Here is an 11818-nt window from a genome sequence, read left to right as displayed (position 1 = left end):
TGAATTAGTTATTTGTCTCTCGCTGGAACATTTCATTATTGGAGAAATTATGGTGTATTTGAGTTGATGAACAGTCCTGAAAGAACAATGTGGTCCTCAAAAGGTTCAAGACAGAATTGAAATGCAAATGACCATAGATTCGCCAATAGGATTCACTCAGCTTTCCAAGCTTTATGCTTTTTAAAACCATCAGCTAAATACCTGGCTTTAGGACCTGCAGTACAATTTGATTTATTTAATTAGCCAAATCAGTAAAGCTCTGGATTAATAAATAAAAGCTAAATACTGCAGGTGCTGGAGATTTGAAATCAAACATAAAGTGCTAGAGAAACTCAGCAGGTCTAATAGTATCAGTGGAGACAGAAACAGAGTTACCGTAGCGAGTCCAATATGGACCAGATTTAGACTGGAAGTGTTAACTCTGATTGCCTCACTAGAGGAGTTCAGCGCTTCCTGTTTGGATTATGCCAGGAATTATGGAGGAGACTGATTCAATTGAGACATTGAACGCGGCATTGGATTTGGTTAATATTTGGACAGAAATAATCTGAAAAGGCAGAAGACCGGCATTAGGTAATGATGCCCATTTGAAGAGCTGGCATTGATACAATGGGCCAAATGGCCTCCTTCTATGCAGAAAGACTTCGGAAATAAATCCACAACTGGATATCAAAGGATTGAACCAAAACTGATACATCTTTAAGTAAATACATGTTACAAAGAGAATCCACATCAGAACAGAACGGTTCCAAGCCTGAAGCCAGACCCATCTATTTAGTTTGCAGATGACTAGAAGATTGGTGAAGCAGCAGAAAGCATAGAGGACTGTCAAAGAATATAGGAGAATATAGACAGACAGGAGAGTTGGCAGGAGAAGTGGTAGATGGAGTTCAATCCAGGTAAATGTGAGGTGATGCATTTTGGAAGGTCTAATTCTAGAGCAAATTATACTGTAAACAGAAGAGCCTTTGGAAAAAGTTGATGAGCAGAGAGATCTGGGAGTTCAGGTCCATTGTACCCTGAAAGTTGCTGCACAGATGGATAGAGTGGTCAAGACGACATATGGTATGCTTGCTTTCATTTGATGGGGTATTGAGTATAAGAGCTGGCAGGTCATGTTAAAATTGTACAAGACTTTGGTTCGGCCGCATTTAAAATACTGTGTACAGTTCCGGTCACCACGTTACCAAAAGGATGTGGACGCTTTGGAGAGGGTGCAGAGAAGGTTTACGAGGATGTTGCCTGGTATGGAAGGTGCTAGCTATGAAGAGAGGATGAGTAGGTTAGGATTGTTTTCATTAGAAAAAAGGAGTTTGAGAGAGGACCTGATTGAGGTCCACAATCATGAAGGGTATAGATAGCGTGGATAGAGACAAGCTTTTTTACAGGGTGAGGGATTCAATAATGAAAGGTCACACATTCAAAGTGAGAGGAGAAAAGTTTACGGGGGATACACACTGAAAGTAGTTTACACAGAGGGTGGTAGGTGCCTGGAACGCATTGTCAGTGGACGTAGTAGAGGCAGGCATGGTAGATTCACTTAAGGAGTGTCTGGACAGATGCATCAGTAGTTGGGGAGCAGAGGGATACAGATCTTTAGGAATTAGGCGACAGGTTTAGACAGTGGATTTGGATCAGCACAGGCTTGGAGGGCCAAAGGGTCTGTTCCTGGGCTGTAAATTTTCTTTGTTCTTTATTAGCAATGTAGCTCACCCTTGTAGTAAGAATACTGCAGGAAGTCGTAGTGCATGGGTAGGTAGTTCTCAATGGGAGAAAGGCGGCCTGCTCGTGTTGCCAACTCTCTCATACAGTCATGTTCACACTGGAGGACCTGGATATAATGATCTGGGGAGGGAAAAAAAAAATCACATAACACAATGACAGCACACTGTCTGAAAAGGTAAATCCACTTACTGAACTTCAGAGAATTGATTATCTTCTCAAACCTGCTCCTGCATTAAAAACATGAGATATTCCAATGTGTAATTAACTCCTCACTCACCTCCTGTTTCTTTGCTATTTTCTGGTTGCCGCTCTGGACAGGTTTACTCTTTACTTTTCTCTCCTGTTTTGTCACCTTATTTCTGAAATTTCCTTATCTTACTCGCACTCTTTACTGCATTTTTACCAAGGTTTAGATCCATCTCTGTCTTGGAGATGATTTTGATGGGTAACCATTTAGAGTAGACCGCACTCTCACAACAGAAGGTTGTGGGCAAATTCCTAACCTTGGACTGGGCCTATTATCCAACTTGGCATCCTCATTCAATGCCAAGTGGGTGCTGCATATCAAAGGTGGCACCTTTCAAAAGGAAATGAGGCCCCACATTAACGATTAATGTTAATATCCCACAGCGCAGAGCTAAACTCCTGGCTTTGCATTATCGGCTTGTGACTCTCTCATGCGGTCTACAATTTTGCAGATGACACTGAGATTGGTGGAGTAGCAGATAGTGAAGGGGACAGTCAGAGAATGCAGTAGAATATAGACAGATTCAAGAGTTGGGCGAGAAATGGCAGATGGAGTTCAATCCAGGCAAATGCGAGGTGATGCATTTTGGAAGATCCAATTCAAGATCAAACTATACAGTAAATGGAAAAGCCCTGGGGAAAATTGAGATCTGGGTGTTTAGGTCCATTGTACCCTGAGGGAGGCAATGCAGGTCGATACAGTGGTCAAGTAGTCATAAGGCATGCTTTCCTTCATCAGACGGGGTCGTGAGTACAAGAGCTGGCAGGTCATGTTAGAGTTGTATAAGACTTTGATTCAGCCACATTTCGAATACTGCGTACAATTCTGGCCACCACATTACCAAAAGCAAATGAATGCTTTGGAGAGGGTGCTGAGGAGGTTCACCAAAATGTTGTCTGGTATGGAGGGTGCTAGCTATGAGGAGAGGTTCAGTAGATTAGGAGTAGTTTGATTAGAAAGACAGAAGTTGAGGGGGTTGAAACTTTATTGCTGGAACAGCACAGCAGGTCAGGCAGCATCCAGGGAACAGGAGATTCGACGTTTCGGGCACAAAGTTGAGGGGGACCTGATTGATGTCTACAAAATCATGAGAGGTATAGAAAGATGGATAGCAAAAAGCTTCCCCCCCCCCAACAGTTGGGGACAAAATTACTAGGGGTCACGAGTTCAAGGTGAGAGAGGAACAATTTAAGGGAGATATGCATAGAATGTTCTTTACGCAGAGGTTGGTGGGTGCCTGGAATGCACTGCCAGCGAGGTAGAGGGGCATAATAACATCATTTAAGATGTATCTAGACAGATACATGAATGGGCAGGGAGCAAGTGGATACAGATCCTTAGAAAATAGGCAGCAGGTATCGATAGAGGATCTGGATCAGCACAGGCTTGGAGGGCCGAAGGGCCTGTTCCGGTGCTGTAATGTTCTTTCTTCTTTGTTTTTTTTCCAAACCCATCTGGTGAACTGTGTTAAGGGGCAATATGGAGGTGGATGAAAGATTGAAATTGGTTGAAAGAAAATGTAAAACATGACTTTAAACAATTGACATTTTTACTTCGTTTTAATCTTCACCTAATGGAGATTAGATTCAAGTCAATTCTGATGTTAGATCCTCCCAACACGAGTGGGCTGGGACCATAATATTCCAATGCAAATATGCAAAAGTCCCAGCCGGAAACCTCATATGTGGAGTGAAAACATCAATGAGCACTGGGAAGAGAGGATATAGCCATACTTAGAGAGTATACTTTATGAATGGGATGAACAGTTGACTCAATAACTGGCCAGTGCCAGATTCACATTCAGCACTATCACACAATGGAACTCCCTAGGGACAGTTCTGCAGACTGCTGAGCTTGTGAAATAATTTTTTAAAAAGTCTTAAGTATTTTCCTATGTTAAGTAATCAGTTGGCTAAATGTTAAATAGAATTCACAAATTGCTGAACTCATTCCTGGCACAATCTGGTTTGTTTGGGATCTCAATGATGTGACGGAGGCATTTCCACATTCTCTAGTTATTAGTAACTCTATGACTATGCAGTCTGACCCAGTTGGATGAGACACCATCAGACAGATGCTCTATAACCTTGTCTAGCGGTCAAGAAAAGCTTTGATACCCCCAATAGCTAGCTGCCTCATTCATCTGCAACAGCTGAAACTGAAGTGGCAGAATAACTCACGTCATCTAAATCGTTGCCATTTTAGTCCACTCTGTTTTCAGCTCACATCTCCTCCAGTGTATCACTTCACTCCTCTCCATAGTGAACCCCATTAACTATGCTTTCCTCCATTTTGTCATTCTGTTTCATGTCACCCTACAAACATTTCCTCCTCATTATCCATCATTCAGAAAGGAACAGGAAAGTGGAGAGAAAGTGGGGAGGATTCAAAGGGAAGGACATGGTTCTCCGAAAAGATTGAGAATGCTCCTTCAGAGAAGGGGAGAGAAAACAGATTTTGAGGAATTACCTCAGGAGACATGAATCTTTGTATGATTACAGAAGCATGGATCTCTTTTGCCTGAACCTCCTTCTAGTCAATGTAAGGAAGCAGCTGGATGATTCAACTCCATTTTGCAAAGTAGCTTGAGTTAACAGGAGTCAATTACATTCTGGTGAGTCAACATCAAATGTGAACACATGGTTTCTGTTTGCTTTATCATCATAAACAATTTGGATCAGATTGTTTGACGTACTGTAGACAGAAAGCTGGAATTTAGAAAATTATAACTTCCTTGAAAATAAGCCTTGGGTCATGACCTCATAATTAAGAGATGTCAGCAAAAGGAAAATAAGAAGCTAGTGAGTCCACTGTATTCTATTCAGAGGTTATAGGCTTTTTTGGTTTACTAAATTAGTACATTAAAAAGGTACAGGATAGAAGAATTAATTTAACTTTTAAAAATATCAAAATGAAGACATCATAAAGAATGGCGGCGAGGTGGTAATGTTGGGTGTACAGCATGTGAAAGCTGCCTGATACAAGACAAACAGAATTGCATTAAGTGTCTGGGGTTCAAGGAGATTTGGCTCAGTGTGATTGTGCTGCAGACTCTGTGGCACATCATAGAGTGGGTTGTGGTCGATATGACAAATTACAGAGGACGAGACAAGGCAGCAAGGTAGGAGTAAGGGTTATAACAACCAGAGAGTGGCAGGAAGGGAAATACTGTACAAAGGTATCAGCATCCCAGCTGATAAGGCCAGTTGGTGCTAAAATGATAACAAGGCAGAGTTAAAGGCTCTGTGTTCGAGCATTAATAACATGACAAATGAAATGATAGTTCAAATAGAAATAAATATGTATGATCTGATAGCCATTACAGAGGCATGGCTGCAAGACAACAGAGGCTGGGATCTGCATATACAAGGGCACTTGGCATTTAAGATGGGACAGGCAGCTGGGAACAGGCGGAAGGATCACTCCTTGATAAAGGATAACATTAGAACAATCCAGAAACACAACCTTAGTTCTAAAAAGCAGGATGCAGGGTCAGTTTTGATTGAGATGAGAAATAGTAAAAGGGAAGAAGTCACTTTTTGGAATACATTGCAGGCCACCCAACAGTAACTGCACTGCAAGATAGATTATTCAGAAATCAATTACAGGGGTTGGTAAGAAAGGTATGATAATGATCGTGAATAATTTTAATCTCCCTGTAGAATGGCCAAATCTGGCACACTCCAGAGACAAGCAGAGAGTATGCTACACTATACCTGACAATGTTTAAAGAGACAGGAATAATTACTAGGAGGAGAAAGTGAGGTCTGCAGATGCTGGAGATCAGAGCTGAAAATGTGTTGCTGGAAAAGCGCAGCAGGTCAGGCAGCATCCAGGGAACAGGAGAATCGACGTTTCGGGCATAAGCCTGAAGAAGGGCTTATGCCCGAAACGTCGATTCTCCTGTTCCCTGGATGCTGCCTGACCTGCTGCGCTTTTCCAGCAACACATTTTCAGCCCAGGATTAATTACTACCCTCATAATAAAATGCAACTAGGTACCACTGTTTATAACATTACTTTTTTGTTTGCCTTTAGCTTGGTGGATTCAAAATAGGGATCAAAGGCTAGTTTTCAATTTACAAGAGCTAGCTAATGTAAATTGGGAATTAGGGTCAGGAAAATGTCAGGAGAAATGGAGTGGCAGAAACCCAAGAGGATATTTCACAACTCAGCAAAGATACAGTCTGGTGAGATTCTAAGTCAGCAGTAAACCATGGAAAAGTATAAAATTCTGAGAAGGCTAGTGGCAGATTTGAAGATTGGACAGAATATTAAAAAACAAAGAATAAAATAATAATGAGGGAGAAATTAAAGTATGAGAGAAAGCTAGCTAGAAATATAAAAACAAATGTTTAAGGAAAGAGTGCTGATCCCCAAGAGAGTTGAGGGAATTAATTATGGAAAAATCAGGAAATGGGGGAAGGAATTAAATAGATACTTTCTGGCTGTCTTGATTGTTAGAAATGATATCACAGAAAATATTGTGAATCAAAAGGTATAAGGAAGGGAGGAGCTTAAACAAGTACAAATCACTAGAGAAAGAATAATGAGAAAATCAGAAGTAAAAACTGTATTGTCCCCGGGTCCTGTTGGACATAATCCAAGGATCTTAGAAGTCACTGCTGAGATAGCATTGGCTTTAATTTTCCAAAATTCCCTATTCTGGAAATGTCCCATCAGATAGGAAAATAGTGAATGTAAATCCTGAAATCAAGCAAGGAGGGAGACAAAAGCAGGAGTCTACAGGGTAGTTAGCTTAATATGGTCATCAAGAAAATACTGAAATCTATTATTAAGGAGTTTATAGCGGGACACTTTGAAACTCTCAATGAAATCAGGCAGTCAATATGAATTTATGAAAGGACAATAGGTGAGATACTAAACAAGTATTTCTCTTCAGTATACACCATGGAAAAGGATACAGAAGCTACAGAACTTGGATAAATAAATAGTGATATCTTGAAAAGTGTCCATATTACAGAGAAGCTGGTGCTGGACATCTTAAAATGCATAAAGATCGATAAATACATTAAATCGATGATTCAATGTATCCTAGAACTTTGTGGAAGTTGGGGAGGTGATTACTGGACCCTTGGCTGGAGACTTTTGATTAAGGTGCCGGAAGACTGGAGGGTGCCTAATATGGTGCCATTATTTAAGACAGGTGGTAAGGAAAAGCCATGGAACTATAAATTAGAGAGCCTGACGTTAGAGGTGGGTTGGAGAGGATTCTGAGGGACAGGATTTACATGTATTTGGAAAGGCAAGGATTGACTAGGGATAGTCAACATGACTTTGTGCCATAGGAAATTATGTCTCACTAAAATATTTGCGTTTTTTGAAGAAGTAATAAAGAGGATTGATGAAGACAAAGTAGTGGTCATGGACGTGGTCTAAAACGGACTTCAGCAAGGCATTCGACAAAGTTCCACGTTGTAGACTCGTTAGCAAGGTTAGATCACATTGAATCCAGGAAGGGAGACCATTTTGGAGAGTGGTCATCATTTTTGGGGGATTAAACTAATTTAGGATATCTGGTCAGCATGGACAAGTTGAACTGAAAGGTCTATTTCCATGCTGTACATCTCTATGACTCAATGACACTAATTGTGTTTGTATAAATTAGAGATTTTTGTTGAAGTAACAGGCAACTTGGACAAAAGGGAATCTGTTGATTTCCAGAGGGTTAACAAAATGTAACAAATGGTGTACCACAGGGTTCAATGCTGGGACCTCAACTGTTTTCCAATTTATAGACATGAATTGGATGAAGGGATGGTTGCTGAATTTGCAGATGACACAAAGATAGATAGGAAACTAAGTTCTGAAGAGGATATAGTGAGTTAAGTGAGTGGGTAAGAAGCTGGCAGATGTAATACAACGTGCACTTGAACACTTTGGCAGGAGAAATTTTTTAAAATAGTATTGAAGACAGGGAGAGATTGCAGAGCTCAATGGTATAGAGGGTTCTGGATGTCCTAGCACACAAATATTAGTATGCAGATATTTCAAGTGTTTGGAAGGTAAATGGAATATTGGGATTTACAGTAAGGAAATGCAATAGCAAAGAAAAGACATTTTTCTCCTAGATTAGAGTATTGCTGAGACCACATCTGGAGCATTGCGTACAGTGCTGGTCAGTTTATTTAAGAAAGGACACAACTGCATAAGAGGTTGAGAGGAAGTTTGCATGATCAATTCCAAGATTTATGAGGTGGGGGGTGGAGCACCTGGACTCAACCATTCCAGTTAGAAACATGTGGATGATCTTATGAAAAGATAAATGATCCTGAGGAACTTTGTCAAGTTGGGGGAGGCTAGAATTAGGGAACATAGTTTAAAAATGTAGGATCTCCCATTTAAGATGGAGAGGAAAATGACTTTTTTCTTTCAGAAAACCTTGAGTTTGAAGAGTTCTACAGAGACCAGTGGAGACAGAATCATTGAGTATTTTTATGGCAGAATTCAATAGGCTCCTGATTAACTTCGTGTCGGTGGTAGGCAGGACAGTGGATCAGATCAGTCATGATCATAGTGAATAGGAGCAGGCTTAGACTCTGCCTACACCTGCTCCACATTTATATGCTGCTACGTTAGGTCTCTCTGATGACATTGATTGGTTCATGACTAATTGATACTACTGTACAAGGATCTCCTGATCAAGTGAAACCCAGTGCAAATTAGCAAGGTGATGACACAAACAGGTTTGCTAATTTATTATGTGGATTTTACAAATGGAGTGTGACCAGGACAAGATGGTCATGATTGTGAACAAATGTCACAGTGTAGTCAAACAAACATGGCAGGCAAGGAAGCAATTAAAAATAGGAGAAAAAGGGAACTTGGTGAAGAAGCATAAAAGGAGACCAGCAGGACTGACAAAAGGTTTACACCTTGATCTGGAGGAGCAGGTTTAGAACGTGGAACATAGAACAATACAGCGGAATAAGGCCCTTCAGCCCTCGATGTTGTGCCTACCTGTGAACTAATCTAAGCCCATGCCCCTACACTATCCCATCATCATCCATGTGCTTATCCAAGGATTGTTTAAATCTCCCTAATGTGGCGGAGTCAACTGCATTGGCAGGCAGGGCATTCCATGCACTTACCACTCTGAGTAAAGAACCTGCCTCTGACACCGGTCTTAAATCTATCACCCTCAGTTTGTAGCTATGCGCCCTCATACAACCTGACGTCATCATCCTAGGAGAAAGACTTTCACCGCCTACCCTATCTAATCCTCTGATCATCTTGTATGTCTCTCTCAATTCCCCTCTTATCCCTCTTCTCTCCAATGAGAACAGATGACCCTGGGGGTGAAGGGTAGGGGGAGCAGAATGGGAGTGACCCCGGGGGTAACAGGCAGTCGGAGTAGAATTCAGAGAGGAGACTTCACAACTCAAAACATGACGTAGGATTGTGTGCTCAGGTACCAGGTCTAAAGGCTGAATGAGATGTGTCTGGAGGGAGGTAGAGAGTAAAGCACTTACTTTTGTGATTTCTAGTTTATAGGAATAGAGACAGTGAGAGAGAGCATGTGAGAGAGAAAGCATCTGATTTGGTGTCTTGCTGACTGCCTTGCACCACTGCTAAAGCGATTGTTTTTGTTTTACTGATTATATATCAATATAATTATCAGACAAATGGTAAAGCAATCTTCCTTCCACTGACATGGGACAGCCCTACGCATGCTTGCTCTGGGAATGAGAGAGGATTTATTACCTGAGGTGTGTCAACTCTCCAAAATAAAATGGTGATCAACAGACACCAGCAAATCTTATAGCTTCTGCAGCCAGTGACAGGACTAAGCAGTTCCAGGTCAGTCGTGCAACAAGATGGAAATGCAGCCTCCACCATGATAGCCTAGAGGTATTATCACTAGTCTACTAATCCAGAGACATAGGTAATGTTCCAGAGACATAGGTAATGTTCCTGAGACCCTGGTTTGAATCCCAACATGGCAGATGGTGAAATTTGAATTCTGTAAAAATCTGGAATCAGGAGTGTAATGATGACCATGAACTCATTATCGATGGTCATGAAAAACCCATCTGGTTCACTAATGTCCTTCCTGGTCTGGCCTATATGGGACTCCAGACCTGAAGCGATGTGGTTGACTCTTAACTACTCTCGGGATGGGCAATAAGGGCTGACCTGGCCAGTGATGCCCACATCAGGTGAATTTGTTTAAAACTCTGAGACTCCTGACTTCAGGCTGTGTGCCAAGGTTACCTTAACTGTAGTGGGGGACTCAATAGCATTGCAGACATTGTATAAACTCACATTTGTCACTACGTCGATCTGCCAGCATTTCAATTGGCACTGGGATCAGGCAAGTTTTGAAAATCCCATACCCAGAAAGCAATATTGGAGCATGCAGATTTCAGAACGCAACACAACTTGCAGGAGTAGAGCAGTGATCCTGGGAGTGAAGGGTAGGGGGTGCAGGATGGAGTGACTTCGGAGGTGGCGGGCATTGGGAGTAGAATCAGGAGACGGAGCTCTGGAGGAGACCTCATGACTCAATAATGACATAGCATTGTGTGCTCAGGTACCAGGTATAAAGACTGAGTGAGATGTGTCTGAAATGAGGTACAGTGTAAAGGCCTTACTTTTGTGATTTCTAGTTTATTAGGAACAGAGACAGAGAGAGAGCATGTGAGAAAGAAAGCAACCTGATTTGGTGAGTAGAGAGTGAGGTTGAGTAATTGATTCCTACATTATTGTTTGTCATGGATAAGGTTTATTCAGGAAAACTCAACCCTGGGAATGCTCCTCTTTCAATATGTGGGAAGTCCAGGACACGTTCAGTCTCCATGATGAGTTTGTTCAACTGCAGCTCCTGATTGGCTGCATGGAGTAGCTTGAGCTGGAGACGCCTCACTATGGTGTATCCATAAGGCTGAGGATGTTGTGGAGAGCACGTTCAGTGAGCTGGTGACACCACAAGTAAGGGCTACACAGGAAGAAAACGTATTGTGTAACCATCAGGAACACCAGTAATAATGGATAGGCAGTGCAAGAGTCCCTGTGGCCGTTCCCCCTCTCAAACAGACATACCATGTTGGGTACAGTTGGGGTGAATGGCCTCTTAGTGAAAAGCAGTCAGATCAGTGGCAGCATGACCGGCACTGTTATACAGCGGGAAGGATCAACTGTAAGCGAGCAGTAATAATAGGGGACTCTATACTCAGGGGCTGAGATAGGATAGTGTGGTGCCAGGGTCAAGGATGTCTCTGAGAAGGCGCAGGATATTCAGAATGGGGAGAGTAAATAGCCAGAGGTCGTAGCCCATATTGGTATTTACACTATAGATAGGAAGAGAGATGAGGTCTTGAAATGGGAATTTAGGAAGTCATGAGGGAAATTGAAAAGCAGGACCATCAGGACTGTAATCTCAGGATTACTCCCTGCACTCCATGCTGGTGAGGCCAAAAATAGGAAGATAATACACATGAATTTGTGGAAGGGAGGACTTCAAATGTCTGAACCATTGGGATCTCTTCCAGGGCAGGGAGGGGGCATTCAAGGAGCTGTCCCTGTCTTGTGCAAGGTTTCAACAGACCCCAGTCTGACTAGTACTGCCTTTACTCTTCATGCTGCTATCTCCTCGAATCACTCGACACTGAATTCATCTCTGGCCTGATTAGGACGTTTACATTTAAAGGCTGTGAACAATGTAGATGTAGATCAGAGTCAGGGCCTAGAAATACCTAGAAATACTTCAGATTCCTGACTCAAACTTAAAATCATTTCCAACGTTCAAAAAATAATATGTCGACTACAAAGAGTTCAGAGATAACTGGACACTCTCAAAAGGTGCTTGATAAATGCAAGTCACGCT

General features: G+C 41.9%; 1 protein-coding gene across 1 annotated transcript in view; it reads right to left on the bottom strand.

The window, feature by feature from the left end:
* The window catches only part of p3h2 (prolyl 3-hydroxylase 2), a 156906-nt gene that overhangs the window by 29493 nt on the left and 115595 nt on the right, over window positions 1-11818 (bottom strand). The window contains exon 4 of the mRNA XM_043702558.2: window positions 1714-1845. Coding sequence (XP_043558493.1) covers window positions 1714-1845 — 132 coding nt within the window. The remainder of the gene's footprint in view (window positions 1-1713; window positions 1846-11818) is intronic.

Source organism: Chiloscyllium plagiosum, unplaced genomic scaffold (genome assembly GCF_037043375.1).
Source record: "Chiloscyllium plagiosum isolate Xiang-an unplaced genomic scaffold, Cpla_swu_hap1 HiC_scaffold_13, whole genome shotgun sequence".
In the NCBI taxonomy this organism is placed as follows: domain Eukaryota; kingdom Metazoa; phylum Chordata; class Chondrichthyes; order Orectolobiformes; family Hemiscylliidae; genus Chiloscyllium; species Chiloscyllium plagiosum.
Note: the sequence above shows the minus strand (reverse complement) of the source record. Positions and strands in the feature narration are given on the sequence as shown.